Here is a 14,045-nt window from a genome sequence, read left to right as displayed (position 1 = left end):
TTTTGGTCTTGACGGCAAGGTTGCTGCTCCATCTTCCTCGCCGCGACCTTAGGGCACCACTAAAAAGGATAGAAATTTCTGAGCTTGAAATGGTAAATTTTGAATTTTTATTGCTACCGAAACGTCAACAACGCTTTGGATAAGGAACTGACTTCACGCTGAAGACCTTTCACTATCGCTTTTGAAATATGGACATGCCTCTCGACAACAGTATCGAGGGTCCCCAGAATGTTCGCTTTCTCCAAATCGAGAAAGAATTCCATCGATATAAGCTAGATATTCAAAACATAAGCGAAGTAAGACGGTAGGGCTCTGGAGAGTACTCTTCCACCTGTTGAGACAATGTGCTTTTCTACTCTGGAAACCTGCCGGTATCGGATTGTTACTGATGAACACGCAAGGCATGCTCTCTTGAAGCGAAGTAAGACGGTGGGGTTCTGGAGAGTACCCTTCCCCTTGTTGCGGCAATCCACTTTTCTACTCTGGAAACCTGTCAGTATGGGATTGTTACTGACGAACACGCAAGGCACGCTCTCTTGACCTGGGTTTTTAACGAACTCCTCACTAGAAGATTCCGTATCAGGCTAAGGAACAGCGCGCAATGCACGAAGACTTCCGATATAGTGTAGAAAGATGCTTTCTGCGAACAATTACACGAAGTTCAGGAGAGGTTTCCTAAAGGTCACATTGGTTTGGTGTTGGGAGGCTAACATGGTGATTGTTTAGGTTCGCGTGTGTATTGTCTCCCCCACTTTTAGCAGGGCTGGAGAACTGCGACTCCCCAAGTTTAACATCAACCGCTTATGCAATCCAGCTATCGCTGAGTAACCCACCTGAAAATATCGATGAGCATTGGGCTGCTATCAAAAACGCTGTTTTTTCGGGTCGTTGGCCACGACCCGAAGAAGTTTTACGATGGGGGTCGCAAAATCTGGTTAACTGGGGAATGATCTTAGCGGATCGTTAAACGAAAGGAATTGAAGGTTCTATTGATCACCACGAACGATGGCGAGCGTGAAGCGATACCATGCGAAATCCCGGGAAGTTCAACTTAGTGTGCATCGTGGCAAACGCGAATTTGTTATTGCGCTGGTTAGGGAAGCGGAAGATGCCACAAATCGCAATTATTTCGGAATTGTATACTGTATCAAGGGAGAACTTGCATGTGGTCACAAATCTTTCGATGGTCCTGTGAGAAACGTTAACGATCAACTCCTCATCCACAATGATATCCTTATGGCCTTTATTCTGAAAAATGTTATGCCGCTTTTAAACAACGTCGGCATTATGATGTGAGTTGGAGATAAAAGCACTCTTAATGCACCGTCTCAGTACTAAGCTACATGATGTGATCAGTAAGTAGTTGGACTGATTTTATAAAAATTAATTTATTGTTCATATCATTACAAAACCTCAATAGTTTTCAAAATAGATCTTTTGTCCGTTGATATACCTAAAAGGTCAAAACTCCTTCAGAATAACCTCACGATAACCAAAAAAACAATTTCGCGTACAGATTGCTCAAATTTTCTGCAATGATCGCTCAAACGGTGCCATGGGAAAGGCCTTGCTCAAGAAGGCGATATACAGGAGGAGCAAATCCAGCTATAAAGAAGCAAAGAAGCACGGAGTCTGATTTTGTTCCTTTCGGGTAGAGATGAAGTAAGTAAATGGTCCGTGACCCATATGGTTAATGTATTGGCATGTCCGTGCGTGGATGTCGCCTAGATAGTTTTCTTGAGTGTGTGGTTCCCCGTCCAATCCCAGCAGGAAACAGACACAACCGAAATATTGATTTTAGATGCATCTACTTATTTGTTCCTCATTTCCTAGGAGAGCAAAGATGGATCAATTGGCGGGAATGTTGTGCTTGTTTCCTTTCACCAAACTTTTGTATGAAAAAATTCTGAAGCGTGATTCGCTCAGCAATTATATTAGGATCCATTATCATTAATTCGAAATGAATCCTCTAGGAAGCTCTGCCCTTGTTTCCCGCCATAAAGAGCTATGCAATGTCTATTGTTATGACAGATGCTGCCACATGCTCGAAGCCACTGGCAACCATGTGCTCCCAACCTCATGATTTTACACCAATGCACTGCATAACATACATGGAGCTTACACCAGCCCTTATGCGCGGAATTTTTATCACGCAACTCAAATTGTGTGTGTGCAATGTGCAATGACTTTCCGTCAACATACCATTTTAAAGAATACGATGGGAGTTGAATCTCCTGTATACAGTCTTCTTGGCCTAAATCCTCATTAATCAGACGAACCAATAACCGACAATAAGGGTCCAAAAGTGCTTTCGGCACACTTTCAACAACCCTTGATGTTGATGGACGAGTGGTATATTCGTTATGCGCAAGGAGTTCCCTCCCCCTCTACTCAAGAGTATCAAAGGTTTTCTTGGCGGTTTTTCCAACTTTTAAGCAAAACTTTACGCTATAGTGCCACTTGAGATTCGTGGGCATGACGACACTTTTGAACAGCTGTTCGCAGGAAACAAGGTGCTCAATCTGCAAAGGGATACAGATTACTACGCAGGTGGTTTTCTGTTCGTTAAAGCTTCCTACTCCGCAAGGGTGGCCCCTTTTCAAAGTATAGCAGACGATGAGCGCAAAGCAATACTACAAAAGAAAATAACGTCCACAGACAGTATATACCACAACCTACCATTGCAAAAAATACAAATATAATGACCTAGGGCAGTAAGCCAGCAAATTACTTAGACATAAGAGAAAACAGAGAGAGACTCTGCAGAGCATTGGCAATAACTTTGTAACAAGCAACATGGTTTTGAAGGAATAATAGCCCATTTAGAAAAAAGCATGCACGCGTGATTAGCGGTAGAAGTTAGATAAGCAAAAGATGTCCTACTTCTCGAAACTCCTGAACGCTCTAATTCATCACCAAAAGTGGGATAGATTCCTTGTCCATAGAAGAAGTGGATACTGTCATAAAAAGCCTGAAATCATGAAAACAGTGTCAGCGTACCGCTGGAACTCCTGAAAGGTGGAGGTAACTGTGGTAAAGTATATCCACATGATGATCCAACAATGATGGAACGAATAGAAACTACCAGATGAATAGTACAAAAGCAGCAAACTATATATATATATGGTTGCCACTCACTCCTTGGTGGAGCATAGGGTGTCAACCATACCTGCGCGCCATCGTTCGCCAGTACTTAAAATGCCCTTCAGCTCCCTCCACAGCCTCCCTGGGTGGCCTTGGGGCGCCATCTTGGTAAAGTGGATTCTACTGCATGGCATAGCCCGCAGTGCAATTGTCGCCCGTCCCTAATGTGTGACCTATACACTACCACTTCCGCCTTCCGATCACAGTGCGTATGAGTGTCAGGCCTGTGCGCCGACCGAGTTCTCCATTTGAAATAATGTCAAACTAGCAATGCGGAAAGTAAAGGGATATCTCGCTACTATGTCCTTTCTACAGGGTATTAACCAAAATTTTGGAGAAGAGGCTCAGACCTTATGCTAAAAACCTGATTGGCAAATATCAAAGTTGGTAATCTAGAACATGTCAACTATTTAAAGAGAAACAACTCCGGTAGGAATAAAAATACTAAATAGCCTTGAAAGGAAAATCCTACACAGTATATTTCGAGTAGTGCCCGTGGGAGGTAAGGAGCGCATCAGGTTCAACTCTCTATATATATATGAAATCTATAGTGTGCCAGAAGTCTCAGCCTTGATAGAACTACAAAGACTCTAATGGGTTGGTCATTTACACCATATGAATGACGCGAGAATACCCAAAGGCGTCACGGCGAAGAAGGTCACAAATTCTTGCATTCCAACTCAACGGAATAAATAATATTCGAATATTTTCGAACTCTAAGCAGTGAATCGAACAATATGTACTTCCAACGCTATAGCATTTTTCACTTAAATAAGGAAATTTCCCACATACTCAACCAAATGCTCACTTATATATGCACCTGTTGACCTTGACCTACAAACAGCACTTGAAGCTCATACGATATACCAATGTATATAGTATTTGGCACCTGCACAAACATAAATATACTATCTACGTATAAATATATATCGTCTTAAAAATTCAGGCATTTGAGGAGTGGCGCAAATATGCTTTCACTCTAGCTCCATTTTGCGAATAATTCAAAAATTATTAAAAAGCACATCCGCTTCCATGTCACCCATGAAAGAAGCATTTACTCTTGTTTATGTTCCATTAGAATTAAATAACATGGATCCCGGCCAAAAATGAAATTCAGTACGTAAGTAATTTTATAGTTGGCTGGCCGACCCTGAAGTAAAAAATGCTCAACAACGCATACGTTCAGTGAATTGGATTTTTCTGGGAATGATATTTTTAGAAAGCCAATATTCGGAATTTATAAATGAAATTGTCCAACCTTTGAAAGATTGAACATGATTAGGTAAGAATTACTAGCAAATATAGTAAAACCCATACCGTCCGTCAATGAAAGACCCTTATTTATTTTCCCAACATTACAAATTTATTTCGCTAAAACATTTACGATTTTTCCCGGAATTTTCGAATATGACTTTGGCTTATTAGATTTTGTTCCTTTGGGCCTTTTTGGCAACTTACCTCCAAATATATTTTATATTGTTGAACATACTCTGGCACGCACTATAACCAATTTATCGAATTTCATTCCATACATGTAACCGTCATGAAAACTCTGAATTCTGAAATTCAATTCAGATGCTTCCACTGCGCCACAATGTTTCGGCGCAACACATGTCAGAAGAATCACGATGGGGCATCGGCCGAGACTTCTTGCCAACAACGCGCATATTTGGCATATGCTGACCAAATACCAGAGGAAGCCCCACAGATTTAAAGAGGCGCCTTTGGGGTCTCCATTTTTCTTGAGATCCTCTGGCCATATTAATTGAAGTCCAGTCATTAAAGCCGAAAATCGAGTGCGACCTCCGAATTCTTTCAGTCAAGATTGATTGGCATGAAATTTGTGGTGGGGGTAGAGGGTGGCATAAGAAACAAAAGTTATATAGAGCCGATGTGTTTTTCCTTGAAACTACGCACTCTATAACCACCAAATTTTCAGAATTTATTTAGGGAGTTAAACACAGTAGATTCTCAAGGGATTCAACTTACTTTCAGATTTTGGTTTTATTTATTTTTATATAAAAAATTCAGGTAATTATATTATTGTAGTCATAGTTCCGTTATTATTTATTGCACTGACTTCTATCATACCTCATTCTAAAGCCCTTTTCAAGCACTTAAAAAAAAAACTTAGGATAAATAAATAAAATAAAAGGAGATTGAATCTTTAATCCCATCCCGGATGAGTTAAAAAAGTTCATGGAGGGGAATATGGAATGAAAGATCCTGGCGATAACTCCCGGTATAGATTTCTTTGATATCATCATGGTAAAGTTTCAATTTCCAACACTACCGGTGAGGGGGAGAGGATTTTAGAAGCAACGGGAAGCTTGTGGGGCAGCGGGGCTAACAACATTCGAAATTTATTTCGAATGTTGTTAATTCGATTGACAGTTGCCACCACCGGTGTTCTCCATGGCGGAGTAGGCCTGGATTAGGTCGAAAAAAGAATTGAATTTAAAAAAATGAATTTTGATATGTCAATTAAAAATAGAGTATATACAAAGTTTTTAGTTTCTCGTCCACTTTATGTAATAAAGTTATTTAAATTATAAAATTAAATAAAGTTTTTATGATTGATTTCCTTCTGCGGTTTTAACCCATACACAACAAGCTTGTAGACTTTATAAAAGGCCTTTGCGAAATCTAAAAGCGTGGTCCGATCGAAGGCATATTTATTGCTACCAAGCTGTACTTCTGAGGAAACGGTTTGACAAATCGAGTTGCGTTAAAGGCTTACGAAAAACTCAAGATTTCCTCGAAAAGCTCCTCGTTTCGAATCCCATTAAAAAATTGTAGCGGTCATTCGCCTTAAAAAGTTATGGTACCTCAAAATGGAAGAAAGGGGCTGAAGTGGGTAGAAAAACTACCCCGTCTCTATCTCCACTAAAAACTCATAGCGGTCATTACTCCTTAAAATGTTACTCTGCCTACCTCATACAAGAACCGCAGATTGCTGGTGAGGTAGTCAGGGGCCGAAACTTCCAACATTCTGGCCTGCTGTATGCCAATGGAAGTAATCGACCCGCTCTTGCATGGTAGTCTCAAAAGACTTCCATTCTAATTTGTTTAACGACCTATGTGATGGCGACACCACATCGGCTAAACTAATCATAAAAAGTCAACAGGGAGATAAAGAGATATGGTGCTATACAGAAGGTACAGAGGAAGTTCCCATTGGAATATTCATCAGAGCTATCCAATATGTCAAAACTAAAGGCTTGGGGGTAATAGCAGAATGTGATATCAATGCTCAACACATATGCTGGGGAAGTTCCAACATCAATACAAATTGATCGAGACTGCCTGAGTATCTAGTAGGATCCAATTTGGAGATCCTTAATTTGTGTAATGAACCAACTTTCTTCAACGTGGTTAGGCGAGAGGTCATCACGGTGGCATCCCCTGATATCGCGGCTCTGGTCGGAGAGTATCAAACGATATCAAACTCTCGGATCATAGACGTATTGGTTTCGTAATGGGCATGAATCGAGCTCCACCCAGTCCATTTCGAAATCCGCGGAAGACAGATTGGGCGACGTATAAAATAGAACTGAGCGCCCGAGTCACGATCACTGGGGAGCTCATCAAATCCATTGCTGCTAAGAACTCAAATCTCTGAGGAATACATGAGGACTGGCAAGATCATTGTACAGTAGGAGCTTTCACCCTATAGTGAGATGTTTTGAGCGGAACAGTTTTTGTAAGCTGAAATAGGCTCTGTTGGCTGACAACAATCGTGCGCGGATTTCATCATCGTAGCTGTTATTGGTTGTGATTTTCGACCCTAGAAAGGAGAAATTATCAACGGTCTTAGAGTTGTAGTCTCCTATCTTTATTCTTCCCGTTTGACCAGTGTGGTTTAATGTTGTTGGTTGGCTGGTTTTCGGTGCTAACGCTGCCACCATAAACTTTGTCTTGCCTTCATTGATGTGCAGCCCAAGATCTTGCGCCAATCAGCGCTTGCTCGATCTGGATGAAGGCAGTTTGTACATCTCGGGTGGTTCTTCCCATGATGTCGATATCGTCAGCGTAGGCCAATAGTTGGGTGGACTTAAAGAGGATCGTACCCCTTAAATTTTCCTCAGCATCACGGATCACTTTCTCCAGGGTCAGGTTAAAGAGGACGCATGATAGGGCATCCCCTTGTCGTAGACCGTTGTTGATGTCGGATGGTGTTGAGAGTGATCCTGCTGCTTTTATCTGGGCTCGCACATTCGTCAAGGTCAACCTAGTCAGTCTTATCAATTTCGTCGGGATACGGATTTCCCTCATGGCCGTGTACAGTTTTATCCTGGCCATGCTATCATGGCCAAGTATGTTTGTGGCCGTATCAATGATAACGTTCTCCAAGTGCTTGTGAAGATCATTTGTTGATGCTTCATCTTCATGTCTTCTGTTGACTGCGGTTTCCCTCTTATAGATGTCGCAGAGGGCTGTGTTGTGGATGGCTTCAGTGTTAACTCCCACCTGATTGTCAGAGGGGATTCTGGGTGGTGTTATTATTCGAGCTCGGAACACCATGCCAATGAAATAGTGATCCGAGTCTATATTGCCCCCCCCCCCATATGTTCTGACATTCATCAAGGCTGAGAGGTGGCGGCGTTCGATCGTGGTCAATTTGGTTGAAAGTGGTCCCGTCTGGAGAGGTTCACGTATGTTTGTGGACTGCTTTCCGCGCAAACCAAGTACTTCCAACAACCGTTTCGTGTGACACTCCTAATTAAATAAACCGCAGTCCGTTATCATTTGTATTTTGATGTAAGCTATGGAAGCCAACGTATCGCCTGCTTAACTGTTAAAATCTCCAAGTATGACTTAGATATCATACTTGGGACAGGCTTCGAGGGTCCGCGCAATTGCCGCATAAAAGGTATCATTCTCTGACTCTGCAGTCTCCTCTGTAGAGGCGTGAACATTTATGAGGCTTATATTTCTAAATTTTCCTCGCAAACGCAGAGTGCATGGCCTTTCGCTTATATTTTCAAAGCCGATAACAGCAGGTTTCATTTTTTGGCTGACTAAGAAACCTACTCCGAGCACATGGTTTACTGGATGGCACTATAATAGATGTAACGACTCTTCTCCTGGAAACCGGTCCCTGTTCAACGCATCTCCTGTAATGCTGTTACATCAGCCCTATATTGAGACAGGGTATCGGCTAGCTGCTAAGCAGCTTCATCTCTGTACACGGAGCGCACGTTCCATGAGAAAATGGGTAAATCGTTAATTCGTTGTCGTTGCCGGCTTCGTCGTTGAGTAATCCGTCCAGTCCGAGGTTCCTGTTGTGGCTTCGTAACAAGTTGTTTTCCATGTAGGGTTGTCAGCCCTACCCAACCCCCCATCTGGACGACCAGTTGGTACAATTTGTTCCGTTTTTAGGCGCAGGAGACTCGCCTTCATCCTTCTCCGTATAGGTGGTGATATGGTTTGGTAGTAGAGCTGTTGGTGTTGGTTCAACAGGCGTTTAACAGTTTTTATGCTCCATTGTGTGCTCAAATCCACTTTTCAAGCTGGGACCTATACTACCCTTTGACCACCAGTAGCATTGCGCTTGGCCGAAATTATTACCCTTATTTGACTCAGGTACTCATTCACAGCTGAGTGGACTGGTATCCGACATGCAGTCACGATGACAAATCCCTCAGCCACCAGTGAGATTTGAACCGCGACCTTTCACTACGACAGCCCAGCGCTCTAACCACTTGAGCCATCCTATTACCTAGCTCCAAATAGAGGCAGACTGCGGGTATTAGGTAAGCAATTTTTTGGGGACCTCGAAGAGATCTCTATTTGCAGCGCGTCGGAGCGGCCACTAATACCTATCTCCCCTTACTCCTAAATATTTCTATGGGCTATTCAAGTATATCCATATAGTCGGGACTATCAGATTTTATATCATAGTTGAGATATGGAGCGATTTTTTAGCTAATGTTCACTATACAAAGACAGTTTTGGAATAAAATATGTTTTTGCGTTAGTATATTTTTTCTGTCTAGCATTTCGGAAGTCAACTTTTTCCCGAGATTTTTGGGAAACGTTATTCTAAATTATATTTTTATATGATTTTCTTTTTTAATAATTTTTTTTTTTCTATTTCTTACAGGAATTGGTAAAGTATTCTCTTAGTCTCAACGAAAACGTAACACATCTACAGAAGGCCTTAGAGTTGATGCTAAGTGTCCCACATCGGGCAATAGATAATAAATTTCTTGCTAGTATCGAAGGATATCGAGGAAATTTACATAAATTAGGACGTTTATTAGCACATGAATGGTGGACTGTTATTGACCACGAAGGAAAAACTAAAGAACGTTATATCTTTCTATTTAAATCACGAATATTAGTTTGTAAAGTTCGAAAAATATCAGAAGATCGTTCGATATTTCTACTGAAGGATATTATAAAAGTAAGTATATGTGTCTATATGTATAAGTTTGTGAAAGTCTTTTCTTACTCTATTAAAACCGATTTGTTGAATAAAACAATAATGAAGCAATAAAGGCACCCATTAGGGTAAAGGCGAAAACATTACACAATAAGCGCATATGCGAGAATGACCTGTAGAAGAACCAAACGTAATTGAGTGAAGGACAGGACGATTGCTATGAGCACGTTTAAAACTATCTGTAAAAGATAAGATAGATTTAGCAAATTACCCTCCCACTGACATGTGTAAAAGCAGCCGTTCTCACGCAATATATCGGAGACTACATCTAAGCCTCCCTTTACTCAGTGAAGTAACTGTCGATTTGACATGTTGGTCGCTATTAGACATGGCTTGCAATAAATTCTGTCAAGCGCTCATTGTTGCCTTTCTCGAAGCGCTGCAGCCCACCCTGGCCCTTGCCATTTAGAATGCATTGTCTATAAGACGACGTTTACACAGTCAGTCTGGGGTCAGCTAACTACCTCAGATCGATACTAAACGGATCGTGTAGCACAACGGCTGATGGATCAGTGAATCTAAATATCTAATTCTGTTCTCCTCATTTTCTCATCAGCAGTACGCAACCGGCCGTTCCTCAAATTGCCTGATGCCAGATTCATCATATAAATACCTTCTAAAAGTTGCCATACATCGAAGGGCTATTGCAGTTCTTTAATTCACCGATACATTATCTTCGTCCATTGAAGACGTCCATCCATTGAACGTGTCCTGTCCGTTGCGTTGGTCCGATGATCTCCGTTTATCCAACTTCGCCTTCTTCTTCTTTTTCTTTAGCCTTTGTCTGGTGCACAAGCGGAGTCGGCCCCTCGTGATCGATTTCGCCATTTTGTTTCATCAAAAGCCTGGTCTAGTTGCAATCGCGAGGCTTTCAAATCCCCATTCAACGTATCAAGCCACCGTTATTTCGTCCGATCTTTTGATCGCTCACCATCGACTTCAATGCTCAGACCAATATTGGCAAGTGAATTCTCGTTACCGCGAATTACGTGACCACACCATCAAAGATGCCTCTCTCGCAATTTTTCCACCTGTGGCAAGCATCAAAGATGTTAGAGAACCTTTTATCAGGATGAAGGAATGATATAATTTGTTAAATATAACGCTATTCACAGATATTCAGATCCTTTTATGGATATGTTTGTGTGGGAAGTATTTTGACTTTATGACTGAACTTTCACTCTAAACAAATTCAATTCACACTGACATTGATGATTTTATATATCATCATGGTGCCCACCAGTTGCTATTCTCTCCGGGCGGAAGGTGGCTTACGATTTCATCGAGGGTAAAGGCAACTTATCAGACGCTGTCTCAACTCTATCCTAGGATCAGCACGACCGAAGCGGTTAGCAGATCTTAACACTGACCCGTTATTCCCTGTCCCTGTCCCTTAGTTTCTGACTTTTATGTTAAAATCACGGAGTAGTATTTTGACGATGTTCGGTGAAAATGCTTCGAATAATTTTCCCACCCTCTCATCAAAATTCTCTTCGACTTGTAGGTTTTCTCTTCACTTGGGACATAACCATTTATAATTAATGAATAAGTTGGAATTAATATTGATGAGAATGCAACTTCCGCTTTCCCAGTTTTAAAAGTTTAGGTCGAAGCAAAGTTTGGCATGCTTATTTGCAAATGACATTTTTCGGATTTTAGGGTGTCCCATCGGTAATCGACCAGCAGTTTATTCACGAGACCTGTATGAAAACTATACAATTAAAACCGAGTTAGTGGTTTGTCTTCTGGGTTCTGGGTTTCTTCCTTAACTAGATCGGCTAAAATTTTGATGAATCGTTTGGATTTTGGGTGGTTTGCCAATATATCGGATTTCCATCGTCAATCTCCGTCACTCAGTTATATACTCATTGTTGAATCCGGTCAACTCGGATGACTATCCTGACCACCTTCACACACTGCAGTGAATATATTGGCTCTCTACGTGAAGGTAACATGCAGTTAACTTCCAGGATACATTAACACGCTAGCATAGGACCGATTGCAACTTCAATTGGAGCTCATCTTCTCCAGTTGTTCAGTGCTTCAAATAACGACTAATGGGCACCCAGCATATACATCGAGGACATAATTCCGTTAGAAAGGTTAAAATATCGCAACTAGAAGGATCGCTTGGGCAACGGTGACAAACCTTGAAAGATTAGCCCACTTTTGATGTCAAATCGTTTGGCGGAACAGAATTTTCTGCCTATAATTGGCTTTTTGAATAGTGCGGATCTTAATATCATTATGGAAGCCGTCAATCCCCGAAGCTATGAAGCAGTCAGACTGCCTAGGGAAACGATGTTATAAGTGCGGGACACCTGATTTCCCTAAACGCTAATGGCTTCAACGAAATAACGTGAGGTAATGAACGAGATTTGATACCCGAGGCACATAATCGGTAACGTGTTGTACCGATCATGAAAAAGTTCTTTCTTCCTCTGATTCTCCACGACCTAAAACCAGCAAATACATACAAAGGTTTCCTGGAATATGAGCAGGCATACTGGTAGCTTCGTCATATCAGCATGACTGCTCTCTCAGTATTTAACGCTCTAAAGCAAAGTCTCTCTCTGGCTCCAGTCATGCATAACCCAGCTTTCACCAAACGCTTCGAGATACATTGTGGTGTCATTCAATATGCATTAAGAGCAATGCTTATGCAGAAAACCAGAAGAAGGATGGCGGGGTCCCAGTCGAATTAGGCCCTAGGAAAACAAATAAAGGTACGACCTTTGAAGCAGTGAAAGGATTTCTGGGAGAGAACGCTTTGGTTTCTAGCCTGGAACCCACTCTGGAAATCCGAAACCTTGACTGCCTCACAGAAAAGAACGAGGTAGAAGAAGCCATCATACATGAATGTCCGGAGGTAACCAATATCCGGATTGGTATCACCTCTGCGAACTCCTAAAGTCAAAAACTCGCTGTGGTGGAAATTTCGGAGCAATACGCGAGGAAGCTTCTAAACAGCGGGAAAATCATAATTGGTTGGGTAGTGTGCAGGATACGAAAGCGAGCCGCACCAACCAAATGTTATAAATGTTTGGATTATGGGCACACGTCTGCAACCCGTCGGGAACCTGACAGAAGGGCAACATGCCGCAAACCCGGTCAGGCAGGCCAAAACGCGAACATCTGCAACGAAAAGGAGAGTTGCGTCCTGCGCAGGGCTCGTGGCGCGTTTGATGAGAACATGGCGCACACTGCGGGCTCAGAGCGAACTCCAGTCTTCAGAGCAAAACTAGATAGAGCTAGGACTCGGTCAACATGATTCGCATCCTACAAATCAATATGCACCGGAGTGCAGCCGCTCACGAGTTGCTGGAGCAGTTTCCTGCGGAGACCAAAGCTGATCTAGTGCTCATTAGTAATCAGTACCGAAACAAAAACCCGGTTTCATGGAACCTTGAGTGGCGCCAGTATGCCACACTGTCTCTGAACCGGCCGTCATGATGATCGCGGGAGTGGTCCCCGTTGCCCTTCTTGATAAGGAGCCTTAAGCCATATAGAAACACAAGGGAGGAAAGCCAAGGGAGGTGATCGCTCGTAAAGACCGGCAATACACTCTATATGAGTGGCAGATGGACTGCGTGGCTCATTGGCAACTTAGATGCGCAACTGAATCGGAAGCGTCGTGTGATTGACTACTTCCTTATCCAGTTCTTAAGTGTGCATGGAGGTTTTCACTCTTACCTGCACAAGATTGGAAAGGCACGATCTCCGGATTCTGTGTTTCGCGTTAGACAGACAGACAGGTAGAGCCGTGTTGCACATTACATTCGGGTTGTTCTCGTTGCAAAGCAGATAGAGCTCAACCGGAGGAGCCACCGGATTGCAAGAGTTGACAGTTCGATTATCCTTTAACTGTAGTTTAAAGCTTGGGTGGTTATGGTTCTATTAGCCTCAAATGGGAGGTTAAAAGCCTCCCTCTCTAGTTATGGAATATAGAGAGAGAGAGAGATATAGAGTCAATTACCTCGAACGAAAGGATATAGTTCAAGTTGATGGTCTTTAACGAGCTTTTGGACATGCCAAGACGTTTGTACTACGTTATTTTTTCTACAGGTGCATGCTTCTGTTTTGCTTTTGGGCGTGTCATCTGAGAATAAGCTTGCTCCTACCAAAGAGCAGATCCAATGACGCATCTTGCAAGCCCAAAGAAGAGGGATACAATTTGTAATCCGGGCCAGCTCGGGCCCACGACATCGTCAATAATCGGCTCTTCAGTCAAAGAAATGGAGTAAAGCGGTACATTGGTAAACTGGCCCACAAATTTATGACAGAAGCATCGAAAAATGAGTCGAAACAGTTCACTTTGAGATAGTGGCAATGGAGAGTCGTAATCTAAACATCAAACTCGCGGGAAACCTGGACACAGAAGATTCAACTCTCAGAGCATTGTTTGAAATTTGATGATGGAGAAAAGTCATTGCAGATATTTGACCGTTTACGG

At 42.3% G+C, this 14,045-nt stretch overlaps 1 protein-coding gene across 1 annotated transcript in view; it reads left to right on the top strand.

Moving 5' to 3' along the window:
* Positions 1-14,045, top strand: part of LOC119653142 (obscurin) — a 172,164-nt gene that overhangs the window by 85,785 nt on the left and 72,334 nt on the right. The window contains 1 exon segment of the mRNA XM_038057679.1: positions 9,251-9,553. Coding sequence (XP_037913607.1) covers positions 9,251-9,553 — 303 coding nt within the window.

This window comes from Hermetia illucens, chromosome 1, assembly GCF_905115235.1.
Source record: "Hermetia illucens chromosome 1, iHerIll2.2.curated.20191125, whole genome shotgun sequence".
NCBI lineage: Eukaryota > Metazoa > Arthropoda > Insecta > Diptera > Stratiomyidae > Hermetia > Hermetia illucens.
This window is presented reverse-complemented; position numbering and strand designations above follow the sequence as displayed.